General features: G+C 59.7%; 2 protein-coding genes across 8 annotated transcripts; both read right to left on the minus strand.

Annotated features, from left to right (window-relative positions):
• Window positions 1-2,136: 2,136 nt before the first annotated feature.
• On the minus strand, window positions 2,137-9,201 carry LOC309400505 (putative N-acetyltransferase 16). The gene is made up of 4 exons (XM_081969038.1): window positions 9,100-9,201; window positions 7,510-7,716; window positions 6,351-6,575; window positions 2,137-5,281 (listed from the first exon to the last, which is right to left on the minus strand). Exons 2-4 carry the CDS (start codon window positions 7,693-7,695, stop codon window positions 4,733-4,735), a joined length of 960 nt encoding a protein of 319 aa, XP_081825164.1. The 5' UTR covers window positions 7,696-7,716; window positions 9,100-9,201; the 3' UTR covers window positions 2,137-4,732.
• A 4,688-nt stretch (window positions 9,202-13,889) lies between these two features.
• On the minus strand, window positions 13,890-20,558 carry LOC309400690 (2-acylglycerol O-acyltransferase 3-like; the record flags this gene model as incomplete). Of its 7 annotated transcripts, XM_081969302.1 has the most annotated exons (9): window positions 13,890-14,145; window positions 14,327-14,529; window positions 14,798-14,969; window positions 15,443-15,647; window positions 16,040-16,110; window positions 16,609-16,716; window positions 16,882-16,962; window positions 18,061-18,094; window positions 20,387-20,409. In XM_081969302.1, the coding sequence occupies 7 exons, from the start codon at window positions 16,946-16,948 to the stop codon at window positions 13,991-13,993; spliced, it is 981 nt and encodes a 326-aa protein (XP_081825428.1). In that variant the 3' UTR covers window positions 13,890-13,990. The 7 variants fall into 7 exon arrangements, with proteins under 7 accessions (XP_081825428.1, XP_081825424.1, XP_081825427.1 ...); XM_081969298.1 differs by lacking the exon at window positions 18,061-18,094 and having other exon boundaries at window positions 20,387-20,558; XM_081969301.1 differs by lacking the exon at window positions 20,387-20,409 and having other exon boundaries at window positions 18,061-19,244.
• Window positions 20,559-20,582: the final 24 nt, after the last annotated feature.

Raw genomic sequence — 20,582 nt, forward strand, 5'->3', positions numbered from 1 at the left:
CCGGAAGTTTTGTATGCAGGGTGTGGAGCCACAGAAGGGCAGATTGGAACTGGTGGACTGTGGGCCACCCTGCCCGGCAGGAACAGAGGCCTCCCCAGCCTCCCTTGAAACTCCCCCAGAAAGGATACCCATGAATCCTGAGGCAGATGTTCTGCTCCAGGTGTTAATGTGTGGTGGGCAGAGAACCTGAATGATCTGCCCTGCTGGTTACATTGAAAAATGTGGGGAGACTGTCAGTCTATCAAAGACTAGGGCAGTTGCATTCAAGCTGAACAAATACTTGTGAATCATACATACACGAAAAACTAGCACAAAGAGACGTACTAGTTGGCTTTGGCAGAAGGCTCACTAAAGACGCCAAAGGGGGAAAAAAAATGAAGGGTAGCAAAGGCTGAGGGGCAGGGAGTTGGCGGCTGTTGCAAGGAACAAGGGTAGAAACCGGGAGGTTGTAGTCCTGAAGTGAAACACGAAAGCAGGGCAGGGACCCTTCCTTTCAGCCCAGCCCACCTCATAGGGCCTCCACTGTTGCTGTGGGAACAAAGGAGGAAGGAGTAGTAGTACTGTGTGTGTTTTCTTCTCTGGGCTATTTATAAAAGATAACCCAGGCAGGATACTAAATAAGTAAATTGAAGTCCTGGTTTATGAAAGCTTGCTTCTGCCCACTATTAGTGTAGTGCATCAGGAGAAGCAGAAGGGAGGAGGGAGAGGGTCCCTCCTGTGAGACCGAAAAAGGAAGCCTGGAGGGTCCCAAAGCAACCAGCCAGAGGAGGAGGAGGAGGAGGAGGAGGAGGAGGAGAGGAGGAGGAAGAGGAGGAGGAGAGGAAGAAGAAGAGGAAGAGGAGGAGGAGGAAGAGGGGGAGGAGGAAAGGGAGAAGAAGAAGAGGAAGAAGGAGGAGGAGGAGGAAGAGGAGAAGAAGAGAGAAGAGGAGGAGGATGGGGAGGAGGAGGAGGAGGAGAGGAAGAAGAGGAGGAGGAGAGGAAGAAGAAGAGGAAGAGGAGGAGGAGGAAAGGGAGAAGAAGAAGTGGAAGAAGAAGGAGGAGGAGGAGGAGGAAGAGGAGAAGAAGAGAGAAGAGGAGGAGGAGGAAGAGAAGAGGAAGGAGAGAAGGAGGAGAGGAAGAAGAAGAGGAAGAGGAGGAGGAGGAGGAAAGGGAGAAGAAGAGAAAGAAGGAGGAGGAGGAGGAGGAGGAAGAGGAGAAGAAGAGGAGGAGGAGGAGGAGGAGAGGAAGAAGAGGAGGAGGAGAGGAAGAAGAAGAGGAAGAGGAAGAAGAGGAAGAGGAGGAGGAGGAGGGAATCTGCAGCAGGTGTGGAAGCAAGGCCTCAAAAGGAGGCTTCAAGAGCAGGAGAGAAATTGGGAATTGGGGAATGGGTGAGCCTGGCAGAAACCAGCAGGGTCCAGCAGAGGAAAAAAACCCCTCAAACAGACTGGGCCGTATTTCCCTTTTCTTCATGGGTTTAATTTGTTCAGGTGTTTCTTCTGCCTTTTCTGCACAATCCCTCAAAAGAGGCCGCAGCCCCTTTCCTCCTGAGGAGGAATTTGGGGGTGGAGCTTCCGGCCACTGTAGGACATCCCCCCCCCTTTTGTCCCATTGTCTGTCCTAAGGTAAGCCAAAGGAGCCATTTGCAGGGCCCAGAAGGTGTGCAAACCTACTTCACAGGCAGCCTGGGCCTCCTTCCTTTTTGTCCCCAGCCGAATTTCCAGCTCTGCCACCTGGCTGCCCCACCCCATCTCCGGAAGGGAACTGGCCCTATGGGGCAGGCCCCGAATAGGCCACCCCAGAGAATTAGACAGAGAGGCTGCAGCTGGGCTTGAAGCCCCCCCCCCCCCCTATAAATGGCCACTGGAGGGCTCTCCAAAGAATGAACGAGGGCCCCTGAGTTATGAGGGAGGCGGGGTGCCAATGCCCTCTCCGCATCCCTAGAGATCAAAATAAGGGGCAAGGAGATAGGAAGAAGGCTGCTGGGGGAGGAGGGAGTGGCAAAGCCCAGGATTTGCATCAAGAGGCTTCTCCTAATGCTGCACAAGGGCTCACTTTGAACATGACGCTTGGGAAAACTGGGCAGGAGGCCCAGTGATAGGACATGGCGACCTTGTGCCACCCTCCCTCCCTCCCTCCCTCCCTCCCTCCCTCCTCACATGGCCACATTGACTGTTGCCAGGAGCACCGACTACGTCAGCCCCGTTGCCAGGCTCCCTCGCCGCAGCCATGTGGCTGTTGCCAGGGAGGGCAGCAGAAGCAGCTGTGTCCCTTGGGGGGGGGCAGCAGAAGCAGCTGTGTCCCTTGGGGTTGCACCCTCAACCTGGATGTACCCTTGGGCCCAGATTGCTGCTCTGCTGCCCGCTGTGGTGGACAAACAGCCGGCCTTGGGGTGTGCTGCAAAGGTGGCACTACTCTCCTTTCAAGGCTGGAGATCGAGGGAGGGTGGATGTACTGGGGCCTTTTGTGTAACCCAGGTCAAAGGGATGGGGGCTGTGAGTGTGAGACTTCTTTGTGTTAGAGTGGGCCGTGGTGCCCCCTGGTTGCCTTCCTAGCCCCTGCACCTAGGGAGGAAGCTGGCAGTTGAGGTTCGGCCTTTGGTTTTGGGGACAGGTTGGTCTGGATCTACTAGAGCCCAGGAGTTGATGGCTTCCTTCAGGTAGTCTCAGCCCTGACGCCCATCGCCCCTGTCACTTGGAGCAACTGTGACCTGGACAAGGCCCATCACCCCTTCCTCATGCCCACACTATCCCCTGAGGCCATCCACCTCTGCACCGTGCCACCATTTGGGTGCTCAGTGTGGCTTCTGGGGGGCACTTGGGAGTTTTTCAATCACCAAGGGCCTCATCCCCCAGTGGGCCCAAGCAGCGCCTCAGCCCCATGGCCCAACTGATCCTGAACAGCCCCTGGCCAACCCTGGGCAGCTCCTGGGTCTCTGCAGATGCCACTCATAGAAGAGAAGGGCAAGAGGGGGATGGACGGCGCAGCCCTGCAGGGTGGCGGTCAGAGAAGCCAAGCGCTTTTCCTCCTCGTCCGTGGCCTCCTTTGGGCGGCTGTCCACTCCAGCAGTCTTGCTTAGGGCGGCTAATCCTACTGCAAGGGCTCCTTGTTGGCGCTGTGGCACAATGCGGGGCCAGCAACACCACTCACGTTCCCCCACGGCTCCACTCCACTTGACTTGCCGACCATCAGGGATTCATTCTTCTGGCGGGTTCCCTCTCAGGAAGGGGGTGGGGCGTTCTCTCGGAGGCCCTCCCTGCCTGCAGCTGGGGCCCTTGTGGCTTCCCTCCCTCCAGGTCTCCTGGCGGATGGAAGGGCCATTTCCGGTGGCCCTGAAGGAATCCCTGGGGGAGCTCCTCCATCTCCCTGCATCCAGTGGTGCTGAGCAGCTGCTGCTTGGCTGCTCTTCCTTACTAGGTTGTTGAGTTGATGAAGCGGAGGGTCTGGAACCTTCTCAGGATGTGGGATGGAAACAGCTTTGTTTGCACTGCTGGGTAAGATCCCTTCTTGGGATCTGGGGTCTGGGAAGAGCGCTCCCGTCTGACTCCTCTCGGGATGGCTTCCGTGGCTGTCCACATGGCATCCTTGGGGACTTGGGTCAGGGTTGGGGGCTCCTCCCTCAAAGGCTGCAAAGGGTGGCAGGAGGAGGGTAACCTAAAACCTGCTTGACCTCTGTATGGTCACTGGGCGAGGGGGTTCTAGGGTAACTTGGGGTCCAACACCATCGGTGGGCTGAGGGTATCAGGCTGCATGGGTGGGGCCCATTCCAGGGCGTGGACGGGAGAAGACTGGAGCAAGCAGGAGCTGCCTGTGGGGCCCCGGGAGCAGCTCTTGGTGGAGGACCTATGGCCAAGCGGTCCTCCCATTGTGAACCATGGGTGGAAAGCTTGACCAATGCCCAGCTGCGGGCTGCATGGGGCCACAGGGCTGGCCACAGGGACTCTTGGCTCCCAACACCGTTGACGGTTCTACTGTTAAGAGCAGGAAAGGAACCTCAGCTGGCCCCACATGCAAAGGGCTACCGATTATCTAGCGCGGACTGACGGGAGCCCCTTATGCCCAGGGCCTTGGCTCCCAGGGGCACCTCCATGGGCCCAGCCTCTTCAGATGCTTCTGGACGGCCTTCGTCCCTAGAATCAGCCCTTCCTTTCAAGCTCGCTGGGATGGCAGCGCTCTCCCCCACTTGGAGGACCAGGGCGGGTGTGTGTGGGGGGGGTCACTGCTTTTCCACACTGCCCCTGCAGAATGGCCTCCCACTGGATGGGGAACTCCGGCTGCTGCGCCTCCTGGAGTGTGGAGGACAGAGGTACACTCAGGTGTCGAATGGTTTTAACTGGAGTGATATTTTCACTGCCTTTGAATGCCTGTCAAGATGCCAAGGCTCCTAGGGGGCAGTGGTGGGGGATAAATGTAATAAATATGAGTAAGAGCGGCCAGGTGGGAAAACTCTCCACAGCACTGAGCAGAGGGAGGGAGGGAGGGGAGGGAGAGCATCTTCTCGGCCAATGGGGCTTCAGTGCCCAGGACACAATTTGGGGCCCAGCCCTCTGAAGAGGCTGCTCCCTAGGGAAGGGATGTGGCTGCAGGCCCTGGCGCTAGAGCCAACAGGGGTGGGGGGGAGTCTCCTGGGGCTGCCTCTCCTCTGTCGGGATGTCCTGTGTGGCCCACCTGAGAGGACAGATTGGGCTTGTTGGAAAGGCAGGGGAGACCCATGGTGGACAAAGCGGGCTCGGGAAGGGAGCGGGCCCTCTGCTCTTCAGATGTCAGCCTCCAGCAGGTACTGCTCAGTGTAGTCCTTCGCCAGCTCCAGGCCAAGGGCCTCCTGGCAGAAGGCGGCCATCTCCAGCCACAGCTGGGGCTCCAGGAACAGCTGGCACATGACACCGCCCCGCAGGGTGGGCACCTGGAGGCGCAGGTGGTGGATCAGCTGGCTCTTCAGGTGGGCCGGGTTGCGGCCAAAGGCGTCGATGTTCAGGTAGTGCCAGTCTTTGCCCAGAGGGATGGAGAAGGGCTGGGTGCTCAGGGTGGCCACGGTCGGGTGGGCCTTCTTGTCGACCACCCAGCGGAGGCTCTTTTTCTGCAGGAGGCCGAGGTTGCTCCGGGTGGCCTTGAAGGGCTGCCAGTCCTGGATGATGGTCTGATTCGGCAGGACTTCGCTCCGAAAAGCCTCCTTCAGCACGACCTCCGGCACCTCCTTCTCCAGGAGCAGCTCCGAAGGCTCAGGGCTGAAGCCCCCCTGAGCCAGCACTGCAGCGTCCAAGCGGGAGAGCAGCTCCTGGGCCTGGAAGCGCACCAGAAGGATCCCCTGGAAGGGGAGGAGCGTTTTTCAAGGGAGTGGGAAGAGCCATTGACTGCTGGGGGCATCTCTGGTAGGCGGCCCTTCCCTGGTGCTGGCATCCTGCCCGAGGAGACCCCTGGAGCCGGCATCCTGCTTCCTTTGGCCACAGGAGAGGGCCTGGAGTGGGCCCCCTTTCCCCAGGCACTTCTGCTTTGGCCGGACCCCATTTGCTCCAGGCAGCTTAGAAATGGCACGGGTGGTGGGTGGTGGAGGGGATGGGATGGGAGGGGCTTTTCCTGGAAGCCAGATCCGCAGGGAAGGCAAGCGGGTGGGGAGGGCTTTCTGGGCGGTCAGTGGATTGGCCCCAAGTGGATGTTGGGGGCTTTACAAGAGGAATGGGAAGAACGGGGCCAAGAGAAATGGGCCCAGCCACAAGGAAGGAGCTGCTGAGGCTTCCTGGCAGAGGGGCAACTGAGAAGCTGGGCGGCCATGGAGGTGGACTTGGCCAGCAGCTGTCCCCCTCCCTCCTGCGTCTGGGAAGGGTTTTGGGCTGAGCAGCTGAATCCTCTGCTTCTAGGATGCTGCCAAAGGGTTTTAGGGAGATTGTGCCCGTTTTGAGGAGAGTCTCAAGGGAACTTGAGCAACAGCAAGCACTGTCCCTCCCCCTGATGGCCACTCCTTCCCCCTGCACCCCGAGGCCAAGTGGCTGCCCTTGTTTCGGAATCTGTGGTCCAGAAGGAGCCAGGATGGGAATCATCCACAGGAATTCTGCCAACCTCTCCTTGGGTGGAGGCCCTTTTGCTCCAGGGGTCTCCTCCTCGCCTGGGGCCCCACAGAGATTTCAGCCTCCTCCCCAAAGAGCATCAGGCGGCAGGCCCAGGCATGCATCCCGTGCCTCTGGCAGTGTCCCCAGCATGGACTGAAGGGCGGAGTCCTTGGCCTTAGCTTGCCAGGCTGCCATCGGCCTCTCTCCTGAGGGTCCTGCATCCACCGGTCCTAGGCCCAGCTGGTCCAGGAACACAGCCCCTTGGTCTACCTGGTCCTGCCCCCCTCCCTCCCAGAAGGGTCAGGTGGTCCCAGAGCAGGGCCCATTCACCTGTTTTGCAATGATGCGATACTTCCTCAAGTCTTTGGGGCCCAGCTTGTCATCCCGGGTCAGGCGGGACACTTTGACTTCTGGATGCTTCTCCTTCACCATGGCAGAGCAGAACCGCTGCAAGACCCCGGCCACGCCTTTGCCACGCTCCCAGGGTGCCACGCGCAGCCCCTCCACCAGGGCAGTCTCCCCAGCATCAATGATGTAGACAGACTGGAGCCCTATCTGGGAGGGGGGGACAGCGGGGTGGGAGAGAGCGGAAGTTAACTTCCAAGAGGTCCAATAGGTGGAGCAAGCGCTGGAGGGGTCCTGGCCCCACATGAAATGGGGCCGCTGAGGATCCAAATTCCACCAGCCCCACTGCACTTCTCCAAGGAAGCCCCCTCCCCCAGAGCCTCACCTGACGCCCACAGGAGCAATCTAGTAAACATGCAGCTGAAGGGGAGGGGGAGGGGTTTCTCTTCAGGCTCCTCCTTCTCCAGCTCATGAAGGAGGGGCATCCAGGCAGGGCCTGGGGAGTCCCTGACATGGCCTGAGTGTTCCTTCCCGAAGGCTTCGGTTGGGGGAGGGCGCTGTTTCACCAAGTGTGGCATATTCAGCAAAGTGAAAGGCCCCTGGGAAGCATTTTCTGCTCCAGGAGTGGCTCTTCTTCCATTGTGAAGAACACAAAAAGGGAGGGAGGGCACAGCTAGCCCGATCTGGCCTCCAGCCAAATGCCTTTGTGGCCATGTGTGTTTGTAAGCTATAATTGGGACCATTATTTGACACAAGATGCGGGCATAAGAACGGGCAAAGCCCTGTCTCCCCTTTGGCTTAGGGGCTGCTTCCCATTTGGTCAGTTGCCCGTGTAAGGCCAGGTTGCTTGTCTGGACTCTGGGCCTCTCTTGAAAACAGAAAGATGTAGCAGTGCCCCTTGAAGGCTGTGAGGCTGGAAATCCCGGGATCACCCACTTGGAGAGGCAGGAATTGGGCAGGCAAAGGCCCCATGTCCTCCTCTCTGGGAAAGGGGCCACGTGCCTTTCTTCCAGTGAACCACGCTGCTCCCCACCAGCCTCTTCCCCGCCCACCACCCACCCGTGGCAAAGGGGCTCGCTGCCCGGCTTCCGTTCCACTTGGGAAGGTTGGAGAAGAGCCAGCCCAGCTTGGCATGGGCTCTTACCACCACGCCGTTCTTCTTGACCAGCACAACAGTGCGATTCGGCTCTTGGATCCAGGCATGGTAGCGGCTTGGGAGGTAGTCGAGGCCTCCGTAGATCCCCTTGGAGATGGCCAGGATCTCTTCAAAATCTCTTTCTGTGGCGATGGCGAATTCCAGCTGCGAGTCGGCTGCACTTTCCAATTTCATGGCTCGCACAGGCAGCGGCGGCTGCAGGGACACAGATTTCCGTCAAGGCCCCAGGAAAAGTCATGGAGGGGAATCCCCCAGCCCTCTCCAAACGGGCCAGCCAGCCTCCAGTAGGGTGCAGGGCACACAGGCTGGTGACAGCCTCCCTTGGGTGGGATAGAGAAAGAGGGTGGGCAGGGAGAAGAGGAACTGGGGATGGGCATAGGCCCAGCAAGAGAAGGTGGTTCCAGGATCCCCGCCAATCATTTGCTCATCTCTTTCTAGCTGGTCCTTCCTGTTTCCCATAGATTTCAGCAGAAGTCCTGCTTGGCACCCTACAACCAGGTCGGGAGGGGGACACATCGCCACAACACAGGTTGTGCCCTGGGGAAAAGGCAGCCTGGGGATCTTGAGGAAGCCAGCAGATCCATCCTTACATCCAGTCAGATCCAGGGACTTTCTCACATTCAAAGCTTAAGCAAAAAGTATTTTTTGTTGACCATGCAGCCACCCTCTCAAAGGGAGAACAAGAATCAACGTCTTTCAGAGACGCCCACGGAAGTGCCTGCCTGGAGGCTGCTGAGCAAAATGCCAACGTGGAACCAAGAGACCCACCTGGTGGGCTGGAAGGAACGGCTTGACCAAAGATGGACGCAATCAAAGTCCTCCCTTCCCACCCCAGAATCCGGCAGAGGCCTCAGTCCAATGCCCTTGACGTGACCTCTGCCCTCCTATTTTGCCACCATTTTCTCCTGGTGGCAGGAGCCCCTCAGTCAAAACCCTCTTAAGACTGGAATGGAAATTCAGCCTCACCCCCCTCAGCCCAAGTTGGGTTCCCTGAGTAAACTGCCCCAGAATTCTTGCCTGACAAAATCACACACACACACACACGCACACGCACACGCACGGATAGTTGGGTGGGGCCCTCCAACGGCCTCGTTCCTGCTGGTCAGGTGATGAGCCCTAGAAACAGAAAAGGCACCAAGGGGGAAGCAGCCGTCACCCTTCCTTGGAGAAACCTGCAGGGCGGAGCTGGGGGCCGAGGAGACTCCCGGACCAGGCATCGCTCCAATCACCCCTCCTTCCCAGGCCAAGTCTTCTGCTCGGCCTTTCGCAGGGGAAAGAGCCCCACGGGATTGGGGCCGGAGGGAGACGTTCCCTTTCCACGGAAAGCTCCCGGAGAGTGAACGGGGGGAGAGGAGAAAGCCAACTCGCCCCCCCCCCCATCCCCGCCGCCGAGGCCTTTCTCGGTTGGAGGAACTGCCGGGTGCAGCCAACTTCCAATCCGGCTCCGGTGGCAGAAAGAAGCGAGCGGGACGCCAGCCGCGCCAGCGCCTCCCGCCGAATCCTCCAGGCAGCCCCACAACTGCCTTCCCCGACACCCGCTGACGCCGACAGGCCGATGCAGGGAAGGGTGGCCAATACCTGCGGAAGCGCAGAAGGGCAGCGAGAACCTGGAGCCGATGGCGCACCTGCCAGGAAGCTCTGGCCGCTGCGGTCTGGCGTCGGTCGGATGGCCGGGCGGTCCCTCTCCGCCTAAAGACCTTGTCGTCTCCCAGGAAGGATGGAGATAAGCTCCCCCCATTCCTCTGCCCCGCCCACCAGTGGCTGGGGGGGCGACTACTCCCCCCTCTCGCGCGCTTTTACGTCAGTGTTGGGGGAGGAGAGGGCGCAAGAGAGGAGCGTGGGAGGCCGGACGGGGCAGATGATGCTTCTCTCTCCACCGACAGGTGCGGCCACCAGCTGCCTTCAAAGCTCACGAACGGCGCGGGACCCCGCCACAGGGCTAGGGCGCCCACCGCAGGCAGAGCCAGATGGCCTCCGGCTCTAGGGAGCCAAGCTGGGCCAGGAGACCCGGGCTGTCCCCACTCCCTGCCCTGAAAGAGCCGGAAGTCATCCGAATTGGTGGCCGGGAGCCGGCGCTGGGTGGAAGGGTGGAGGAAGCGAGAAGTCGCTTTCTCCTAGCCCTGGAGCGGAGCAAGGGAACCTGAGTTGAGCGCCAAATTAGATAAGGTGCATCTGCACGGAGCAGTGACTCCGTGGCTCACAGAGGGTTCCATCAAGTCATCCTCTAATGGCTAGGGAGCCCCGGAACTGGCCGAAGAGACTGGCAAGCACAGAAGAGCGCAGGGGAAAATGGGATTAAAATAACGCATAGAGAAACGAAGGACAAGGGACACAACAGTCAAGCTTAGAACTGACAACGGAGTATGCATAAAAGGTGGGATAAAAATCGAGCCACTGAGGGGTCTATCATCCGCAATGTAAGGAGCGAGCCATCAAGGCTTCTGCTAGGGCCGAGACTCCAGCGGGGAGAGCAGCCCCGAGGGCCTCCTTCGGATGTCCCAGGTGGCGCCTGTACCTACAAAAAACCAGACCTGCCGAGCCAGCCAGCCACAGTTGGGCTTGGGAGAAGCAAGGGAGAGGCTTCCGACTTTGGGCTGGGAGGGGGTCCCGGGCGAGGCCGGAGAGCCCAAAAAGCCACCGGTGCGTCACCAAAGGGATCACTTCTCACTCCAGGCACCAACGGCCCCACTGGGAGCCCCAAAGGCGAAGGCCCCGCTCGTGCTCTTCAGCAGCGTGAAAAAGGCGGGAGGGAGGCAGAAGGAAGAGGAGAAGCGCTTCTCGGGGCGAGGGGAGGAGCGGGGATCGAAAGGGCTGGGAGGTCAGGGGACGGACGGAGCGTCATGGAGAGAATGGGTCCACGTGGCCCCCGAGGGTCGATCGTGACTTCGGGACACGGAAACAGGCGATCAATAGCAGAAGAACCGCGCCGCCTAGCCCAACCGCCCGTTAAAAGCCAGCCAGCCGGCGGGACTGGAGGAGGACTGGGGCGGGGAGCGGCGCCTCCAACGGGCAGGAGAAGCGCATTTGGGGAGGGGGAACCGGTTCCTCTCGGAAGCGCCCATGGGGGCCTCAGCCTGGCGGTTGAGGGAGGGGGAAACACCGGCCTGTTTCTCACAAGCGCTATTGCTGCTTTTAAACTCCCGGCTGAGCCCTTCTCCTCCTGGGAATGAAGGAGGGAATGAAGGAAGGAATGAAAAGCCTGGGACTCCATGGACTGGGAACTCCGACGGACACCCCGGGAGCGACGGAAGGGAGCCGGGCTCTTTGGGCATTGAAGCCGGCGGTGGATGCGCGGCTGGCTTCCTTGCGCCGGGGAAGCCGCCTCTCCCCTCTCCAGTCCCAAAGCACTCACTCTATCCCAGGGCTGGGCGAGGCTGAACGGGCAGAGTCCGCGCCAAGGATGCCCCGATGTCTCGCCTACGGGGAGCCTCCCCTGGCCAAGCTCCCCGCTACTCCTGCGGAGGGAGGGCCGCGGCCGAGACCCCTTCCAGCCGCCGGGCAAGGCTCTGCAGCTGCATCTGTCTCACCCCCACCCCGCCCAGCCCATCTCTCGAAGCGCCGTCAGGGTCCCGCAGGGGCTGGTTGGGGGGTGGAGGAAGGTGGCCGGACTCCACTCGAGGCCCGCGAGACTCCTGGGCCGCTGCCCGAGCGGGAGGTGCCAGGCCCACAGGGGAGGCTGCCATAGGAGGCTCGCCACCGACCTCGTGGCGCAACGGTAGCGCGTCTGACTCCAGATCAGAAGGCTGCGTGTTCGAATCACGTCGGGGTCAATCTTCTTTTACTCCGGGCTGCGCTGACCCGCGGAGGAAAGAGGGAGCCTCCGAGCAACGCTGCGGGGTCGGGAAGGAAGTGCCCTCCCGCAGCAGCAGCCCCGAGTTCAGCTCCATCTGTCCTCTACAGCACTCGAACCTCCCCGAGGCGCCCCCTCCTCCACCCTAGAAGGGGGCCTCCCTCCGCTTCCTCCTCTCCCGCTCCCATTTTTTCCTCTGTCAGTCCGTCTCTTGGTGTTGGAAATGTCGCTCCGGGATTGGTCCGTCGCCGTCCCGTCCAAGAACAAAATTCCTGGCCGGGTTTTCGAGGCACTGATGCCAGCTTGCACTGAACAGCCAGGCCTGCGCTCATGCAAACCGGCGGGTGGCGCCGTGGCTTAGTTGGTTAAAGCGCCTGTCTAGTAAACAGGAGATCCTGGGTTCGAATCCCAGCGGTGCCTTTTGCCCTCCCATTTTGCGCCGCGTTCAGTGCTTGGGAATAACGGCCGGCCCCAAGCCCACCGGAGGCAACGGCGGCCTTCCCCTCGCAGGTACCCCTGGAGGCCGGACCTTTGCCGTTGGTCCAGATGCAGGCCCTGCGAACAGATCGCGGGCCCGGGCAGCGTCAGCTGTGAACATCAGAGTAGCAGGCAGGGGCCGCCGAGGGCGAGCTGAGCCCATTGAACCCTCGCAGTTAGCGAGTCAGAAGGAAGACCCCCGAGGGGCCATCTGCTGCGCCTCCCTTCTGAGCCCCCCGAATTGCAGAGGCAACAGTTAGAACTTGCCATCCTGGAAGGGACCTTGGAGATCATCTAGTCTAACCCCTGCTCAAGGCAGGATGTGTCCTATCCCGGTCCAATGATGGTCCAGTCTATTTTGGGAAACCTCCAGTGATGGATCAGCCACCACTTTTGGAGTTTCCATGGATGGTTCTCACAGTCAGAAATGTTTTCCTAGGTTGGCTCTCCCTTTAATAACCTCCCACCCATCCCTCCTTTTCCTGCTCTCTGGGGTGTGGCGAGGAAGCCAATCCCTTTTTGGTGGTAGCCCCTCAAACCCTGGAAGACAGTAGCCAGGTCCTCCCCAACGGTCCTCTTCTATTGGCTCCTAGAGGCCCCGGGCTCCTTCAAGAGGTCATCAAGATCCAGCCTCCAGACCTTGATCCTCTTTCCAGGTCTTTTCTGCACTTTCTCTATTCCAGTGGTTCTCAACCTGTGGGTCGCTACCCCTTTGGGTGGTCGAACAATCCTTTCACAGGAGTTGCCTAAGACCATAGGAAAACACATATTTTCAATGGTCTTAGGAACCGAGACACCGGTTGGTGACCCCTCTATGGTTGGGGGTCACCACAAAATGAGGAATTGTATTAATTGTATTAAAGGGCCGTGGCATTGGGAAGGTTGAGAACCACGGCTCTAGAATCGCGGCATTTTTTTAAAAAAAAAATTTAATATTGTGATGACCAGATCTGTAAGCAATTTTCAAAGCATGGCCTCACTAGTGCAGCGGCAGTATCACTTCTTATGATGGTGATGTGATCCTTGCTCTGTGGATGCAGCCTAGGATTGCATCTTCTACCTCCAGAGGATGGGAGGAGACAGGAAGGCCTGGAGGAACGTTGTCCTTGGGGTCGCAATGGGTCAGACACGGCTTCACGACTAACAAGGATTGCATCGGCCTTTTTTGCAGCAGTTGCACATTGGTGGGCTCCTAGATCCCTCTCACACTTACTGCTATTGAGTCAGGTACTATCTTATACCTGGGCATTTGGTTTTTCTTGCCCTGGTGCAATACCTCACTTTTCTCAGCGCTGAATTGCATTTTTTTTTTTATTAAAAGAGTTTTGTACAAACAATTTTCCCCCTTTTCACCCCCCCCGCCATACAATATAAATCTCATACAAATGCTATACCCCCCCAACCCCCCCACAAAATGCTGAATTGCATTTTGATAAGGCCCAGTTAGCAATCCAACACCAACTTGGTGTGGTCTGAAAATTTGATCAGTTCCCCTTCTATCCCCTCATCTAAATCATGTATGAAGATGTTGAAGAGAACTGGGCCCAAGGCAGAAACTTGGGGTTCCCCCTGAATGATCCCCTCCCTGTAGATATAGTTCCATTAAGGAAGGGGTGTCCAAACTTGGGAACTTCAAGACTTGTGGACTTCAGCTCTGGAGTTGAAGTCCACAAGTCTTAAAGTTCCCAAGTTTGGACACCCCTGCATTAAGGATTATACATTACTGCAGTTGGTCAGCCACTTACGAATCCATGCCTATCTCATATTGTTCTATCTTAGCAAGAAGTTGTCATCTACTTTGTCAAATCTAAGTATCTAACTATTTATGTATTTAAATATCTAAGTATTGATTTATCTATGTATCTTTTATGCATTGACTGTACACCGCCCCGAGTCCCTTTTGGGAGAGGGGGCGGTCTATAAATATGAATAAAAGTAAAGTAAAAGTAAATACCTTACTGAACTCTATTTGGCTGAGGCCCGGCTGACATGCAGCTTGACCATCCCCACCCCGCGATTGACAAGAGGTTCTTTGGTCTAAGCTTCCTATATCCACTTCTGACAACCCCGTTCCCATTCAACGCAGAAAGCAGACGCGAGGGCCACAAAATGTAAAACTCTTTATTGGGACCGGGGAGCAGAAGAGGGGATCCCCTCATGAGCAGAGAGAGGCCTCTGGCTCCCTGACCGGGGAGAGGATCCCTAAATGATGAAGAGCTGCTGCGAGGAGTGGAGGCCACAGGTGCCCTTGTGCTCCTCGAAGAGTTGCTCCAGTGCCTGGACGTAGAGAGCATGGTAGTGGTCTACCTCTTCCGGTTTAGGGTATGGACGCAAAGGGACGAGGATCGGCTTCCCCACTGCAAAGGAGGAAGAAAATGTATGTGTTTGTGTGTGTGTGTGTGTGTGTGTGTGAGAGAGAGAGAGAGGGAGGGAGGGAGGGAGGGAGGGAGAGAGAGGCTGGCCCTTCCTGGCCAATGCAGGCTGCCCTCCCACAGCCCGGGGGTGGGGGTGGGGGGCAGGAGAAGATCCCAGGCTCACCCACAACCGTGATGGGGGAGGGCTGGGGCAGGAGCCCCCAGCAGCGGCTGAAAAAGAAGCTGCGCCCCATGAAAAGGCAGGGAGCGAAGCCGGCCAGCTGCTTGAAGCGAAGCTGAAGGCGGCGGAGGAGGCTGCCCTCGGGGAACTGCACCTGCCGGAAAATGTCATTCTCTCCAAAGGAGAAAACGGGGACGAGGTCTGCCCTGGAAACAGAAATGGGGAGTTTCTGAACAGGAGACAGAGATGGGAGGCCCCCCCCCCACCCCCACATGCACCACCAGCCCCCCCCCCCCCGGTGGGGCTCTGCACTTTGGCCTCTCTCAGCCTAGAGCTCAAGACGAGCGTTGCCGAAGGCCACTGAGACCTCTTCCACCGATAGGTGAGGAAGTTGGGGACCCCCAACATGTGCCCCCCCTGCCCATTCCAAAGGCCCCTCCCTTGTTCCTGCCACGGCTGCAGTGAGACCCTCACCCGTGCTGCAGTGCCAGCCGCACGAAGCCTCGCCTGCCTGAGAGATGCACGCGCTGCTCGCCCGGGTTACAGTCCAGGGACTCTGTGGCACCTCCCACCACGATGACCACCGCATGTCCGGGCCCCGCTTGGAGCAGGAAGTCCAGGGACCTCTTGCTGACTGGCACCATCCCTGGAAGGGCACAAGGACGGTGGGAGGAGAGACCCGAGTTTGAAGGAGGGGAAAAGGGCTTCACTGCATAACTCTAGTGTGCCTTCGCATGGGGGCTGCATTCCCCACCCTGCCTAAGCCAACCAAGGACAAGCAGGGCCCCTGGAGCCTTCTTTGCCTTCTGCCTCCCAGCTCAGGGGGCTGCTGACCTCTCCCCTCCCCACCAAGGAGATTCCCGCTTAGTCGGCCTTCCCAAGGACAGACATGCTAGTCAAAAGCAGAAAGATCCTAGGTGGAGGGTGGATCTTAACTTGGGGCTGTGTCCCAAACCCTCCAAAGGGAGGGTCAGTGCAGCAGCCTCCACCCACCCACCCCAAACCTCCCAAGCCTCTGAATGCCAGGACGGAGGAGCCCCTGGTCTTGAAGGCTTCCAGGACGTGGGCCCAGAAGCCAGGCCGGAGGTCCCAGGGGCAGGGAGAGGAAAGGTTTCCCACCTGAGCTCATAAGGTACTCGCGATAGACGGGCAGGTAGAAGAGGCCAGCGAGGAGGGCCATGCTGGAGCTGAGGCCGGGAAAGGCCTGGGAGAAGCCACAAGCCTCCGTGGCGAAGGCAGAAAAGGCCCCCGCACAGATGATGCCATGGGGGTGGGAGCCCAGGACGTAATTCCTGGTGGGGGGCAGCTCGGCCGTCTTCACTAGCTGGGGAGAAGAGATCAGAGGGAGAAGAGGACAGTGGTGGGACAGCCTTCCCTTTTCCACACTGGAAGCCAGGGGCCCACGGGCAGAGCAGGCCTCAGGGCAAGTGGCAATGGGTTCCACGGGCTAACCGTCCTACCCAAAGAACTGCTGGGCCTTAATTCGTTCCCCATTTTCCAAGGGACCCTTTCTCCACCCACATCTGTGCGGCTGGCTGGGGCGGGTTTTCAGCTGCGGCCTTTCCTGATGTTCTCCTGCCCCACCAGTGACCACTCTTGGGTTTTCAGGCACTGGCCAAGAGCAGGCCGGTCCCTTTAACTGGGCCCAGCGGGAAGCAGCTCTTTTGGGGGAGCTGCATGGTGCCTTCGAAAGAGACCAGCTGCTGCGCCTCCTACCTTGATGGGGAAATAGTCCCTGTGCAGCTCCCAGAGCTTCCAGCGCCTGACCCATTCGCTGCGACGGCCTCCTGGCAGGACAAGCACAACAGCCAAGAGTGGGTGACTGGTCCTGCAAGGGAAGAGTGGGGCTCCCCACAAGTCCCAACTCCCAATGCTGGGCTTCTGAGGGAAGGAGGAGGCTGGGGTTTGCTGAACCAGTGGGGTGGTCAGATCCAGCTTCCCCAGACACCCGGACGGACACACACCTGCATGGCTAAAAGTCCACGCAGACCGGGCAAGAGGGCAGTACATTTTAGTAGGCCACTGCCTGAAGACCATGGTTCTTCCCTTCCCGTGCCCCTCCTCCCTGGCCCAGCTCTACAACCGTATCCCATGGGAAAGGGGTGGTCTGGTGTCCGAGCCCAAGAGTAGCCCCCTTATGGAGACCCAGCAAGAGCCCCTGTCTCGCTGCAGGAGAATCAGGAAGACGCCTGGCAGCTTGAAGCTCAGTTGGGCAGCCCTGGGCGGGGTGGGGTGGTGGAAAGAGCAGGGGTCCCGGGGAGGAAAGAGAGGGGACCGATGGGCACCTTGAATGGGGGTCTCCAAGTCCACAATCCACCAGGTGAAGTAGAGGACGCTCAGGGACCAGAAGGAGGTGAAGAGCAGGTAGATGAGAAGCAGGGAGAAGAAGAGGCCTGGTTGGGGAGGGGGAGAGGCCAGGTGTCACATGGGCCCCTTGCCCGCCTCTGGCTCTTTCCCGGAGGGGTGGGTCGCTTGGGAAGCCTGAGAACCCAGGCCCTTTGCCCTGAGGGCTGCCCTCCTCCCCCGAAAGGAAGGGGACTCCCCCCACGCCCTCCTACCGAAGAAGAGGAAGGTAAGCACCCACTGCAGGACGCTGAGGGCCTCTAGCTGCTTGCGCAGGCTCATCTTCTCTGGCTGACCTGTAGCAGGAGACAAAAGGGGCCACCAGTCACAGAGCAGCCCCCACGCGCCCCTTGATCCGGGGAACAGACAGCAGCCATGCTGGGGGTGGGGGAGGTCTCGAGCCAGGGCCCCAGCCGCTCCCCCCCCCTGGCCGTCCAGGGTCTGGCTGCTCCTTCCGCCCACCTGCAAGGGGGGGAGGAGGGGGGAGAGAAGCAGCCACCCGCCCGTCCATGTGGCTCCACGTCCTCCTGCCGGCTGCGGCTGAACTTCGGCCTCCAAGCAGGCAAGGGAGCAGGTGCTGCCAGGGGAGAAGGAGGGAGGCCAAGCGGCTGCACAAGGCCCGCCTCCCCTGCCGCCTGGGCCCTACGGGGACCTGGGCTACCTGTTTCCCCCTCCCCAACCCACTCCTACCCCCCCCCGGCTCTGCTTGGGCTGCTCTGCGAGGAACCGGATTCCAGGCTGGAGCCCTTCAAGATGGGCTGGGCTCAGGTGGGGGGTCGAAGGTCAGCTGCCAGCAAGGCTCAGGGCTGGGCAGAGAGCGCTTCGGGCCCAGGTCACCTCCCCCTCCCCCTCCCCCGTCTAGGCTGGAGACCAGGGCTCTTGGTTTCTCCAATGTGGCCTGAGTGAAAGACAACCCCCCTCCTGCCCCATAGGCCCTCCTCCCATTTAATTTCTAGCACCAGAGGAGGCCGAGGGCTTTATGGGGCCAGGCGTGGGGCACCGCATGCCGCACCTGCTCAAAGGCCACCTCGCCTCCCTTTGCACCCACGCCAGCCAGTGGAGATTCCCGCTCCCCAGGAGCCCCAGCCTTGAGGTGGAGAAGGCGGGCAGATCCCAAGGCCATTCTCAGATGCACACACACACACACACACCGCCGCTTGCTCTGCCCTGGGAAGAGAGATCCAGGCAGCACAAGGGAGACTGCCCCCGCCCCCAGCCAAACCAGGTTGCTCTCTCTGCCTAATCCCATCAGACCCCAGTTGGCCCTCTCTGCAACCCCATCTCAACCCAAGGCAGCCCCACAAATGCGACCTAGGGAAAGCCCATCACTGGGAACCTCCATGCACCCCCTCGGGAAAGCCCCCCCCCTAGAACTCCCCAGACCCAGCACTCACCTGGCTTCCTTAGACCGGCCAGCCAATCAGATCCCTAGGAGTAGCCAGGAGTTAAAAATTACCCTGGGCGGCAGTGGTGAAATTCAAATTGTTTCACTACCGGTTCTGTGGGCGTGGCTTGGAGGGCATGGCTTGGCTTGGTGGGTGTGGCAGGGGAAGGATCCCACACTGCAAAATCCCCCTTTCCTCCCGATCAGCTGGGACTCAGGAGGCAGAGAATAGATTCTCCAATCTATTCAAAATTTCCACTACCGGTTCTCCAGAACCTGTCAGAACCTGCTGGATTTCAACCCTGCTGGATGGCTGTAATTGGAATCACGCCTGCCCGCCAGCCCAGGCCTCCTGCAGCCGCCCTGGTCTCCAGGAACACGTGGGTGGGAGAGCCTCCCTTGTGCCCCAAAGAGCGGCCCCAGCAGCTCCTGCCCAGGGGCCATGCTGCGCCCGGGACGAGGCACCAGAACGCTCTGCCCCAGCCAAGAGGCTCCACAGGCCGGAGAGCCCTTTGCGCTTCCCTCTCTGGGGGCTGGGGAGGGGCTTCTCCAGGGCGAGAGCAGTTGTGTAAGCTGGTTCAGAGGGAGCGGCGGCAGCTGAGCCCCCCCCCAACCCGGACTCTGAGGGAGCTGCCCACACTCGCCCTGGCTGTGAGACAACTGGGGGCAGCTGTGCGCAGGGCTGGGCAGAGCAATGGCCAAAGCCGCTGAGAGATGCCTCTTCTGAACACCAAGCATTGGCCACTGCCAGATGGTGCAGCCCGGGACACTACCAGCATCTCGTATCTTTGCATCAAGGCCTACAGGAGAAGCCCCTTCTTTCACCCTTGCACTGCTGTACCCCTCCAAGACTGTCTAAGAGGCACAGGAGAGGAAAATGCCCCCCGCGCCCCACTTTTGCCATCTTTCCCAGCAAATCGGCCTGCCTTGGCACAGCCCTGCAGTTCTGCCCACTCGCTCAGCCCAGCCGAGTGGCCTCCCCTAGCACCTGGGGAGCCAGGGCTGTAAAGCCCCAGCCTCAAGGCCAGCCAGAGGCATGGCTCCCCCAAGCCCCATCCACAGCAGATTCCCACAGGGGGAAGCACTCCAGGTTCCCCCTCTGCCCCAAGCAAGCTCCATGCTGTTGCTTCCCCCTCCCCAGGCACCCACTTGAAACCCCACAAGGCCAAACTCCTGGGCTCCAGGACACCTGGGCTGCCCCCTAAGTAATGGCCTCGTTGCACCCCCAAAAAAAACCCTTGCTTTCTTGCTGGCCAAGAGAGAAGCCCCCTCCTCCCCCACCCTCCCTTTGCCTCCTAGAAGAAGCTGGGTCCTTCCTCCTCCAGAGGCCTGTAGGGAGCAAAGGATGTTTGTGTTTGTGTGCGTAGCTGCCACACCTGCCATCGCCACCTCTCCCTGTGCCCGCCCCCCCGGGCAGATTTTGCCCTCCCCAGAGTTTTCTGCTCCCCAGACCTGCCAGTGCCCACAGGGGCCCCTTGCAACTCTGCTTTGCCTTCCCCCATTTATATCCCCCCCCCCTTGCAGTTCTGTGCAGGCTAAATAGCACTGGGCGCCCCTCCCCCCCACAGGTCGGCCCTCTGCAAGCCCTTCCCTGTGCTCAGCTCCAAGGAGGAGGAGGAGGATTTGAGGCTGGTCTCCTCCTCCCAACCCTCCTTGCATTACAAGGGAACCTGGAAACAATGGGGGGGGGAGGCACAGAGTGGTTTGAGGGGAGGAGGACGTCTGGGCTGCTGCCACCAAGCCAGGATCGCAGGACATGGCATTCCACAAGAAGGCATGGGGACTGGCAGCGAGATGGCCACACCCCCACGATCAGAACCACCATCCCGCCAGAGCTAGAGAGCCTGGAAGCCTTCGACAGACACACACACCCCGCTGCTCCCCTTTCAAAAGCCCCCTCCTCGTTTGCATGGCCTTTTGGGGAAAGCCGAGGTGCTCAGTCCGTCAAGATCGCCTGGCCGGAACCTGGAGGCCAGAGAGCTCCGGATCCTTTTGCCTGCCAGGTCCAGGCAACTCCCACTGGCTGCCTCTTGGCTGCCCCCCACCCAGCAGGCACTCCTCCTCCTGCCAGATGCCCAAGTCTGCCAGCAGCCCAGAAAGTTCTCCTGCACTGGCTGAGGGGGTGGGTGGGCCCTGGCACAGCAAATTGCAAGAAGCCTCAAATTGGAGGCCCCCAGTGGCCCCAGCCCCACTCTCTTCCCCCTGGCTCTCACGGCTGTGGATCCCCACCGGCTGCCAAGTGGTGGTGCTTGCTCTCTGGCAGCCCCAACTGAAGGGTGAAGACCTCCGGGGCCCCTGCCCGCTGCCCTGTCCCCCACCGGGCTCCCTCTACCCACCACGGCATTGAGTGCTCCACTTTATTTCTTCCAAAGGAAATGCCACAGCCAGGTACCTGGCACACGGGACTGTTTGTGCGGCAGCCCAGGAGTTTGCCCTCCTCCCCACAAGAGTCCGACAGCAACACTGCTTTGAAGGCGGGCCTCGTGCCTTCCTTCCATGCTTTGGCATCGCCAGCCTTTCATGCCAACTCTT

This window comes from Natrix helvetica (genome assembly GCF_964273705.1).
Source record: "Natrix helvetica genome assembly, chromosome: W".
Lineage (NCBI taxonomy): Eukaryota > Metazoa > Chordata > Lepidosauria > Squamata > Natricidae > Natrix > Natrix helvetica.

Excerpts from the sequence above, each read along its gene's own strand:
- LOC309400505 (XM_081969038.1), bottom strand. The coding sequence starts at position 7,695 with ATGAAATTGGAAAGTGCAGCCGACTCGCAGCTGGAATTCGCCATCGCC. Across the intron at positions 6,576-7,509 it reads TCAAGAAGAACGGCGTGGTG|ATAGGGCTCCAGTCTGTCTA; the intron begins GTAAGAGCCCAT and ends CCCCCCTCCCAG. Across the intron at positions 5,282-6,350 it reads ATCGCATCATTGCAAAACAG|GGGATCCTTCTGGTGCGCTT; the intron begins GTGAATGGGCCC and ends CTCCCCTTCCAG.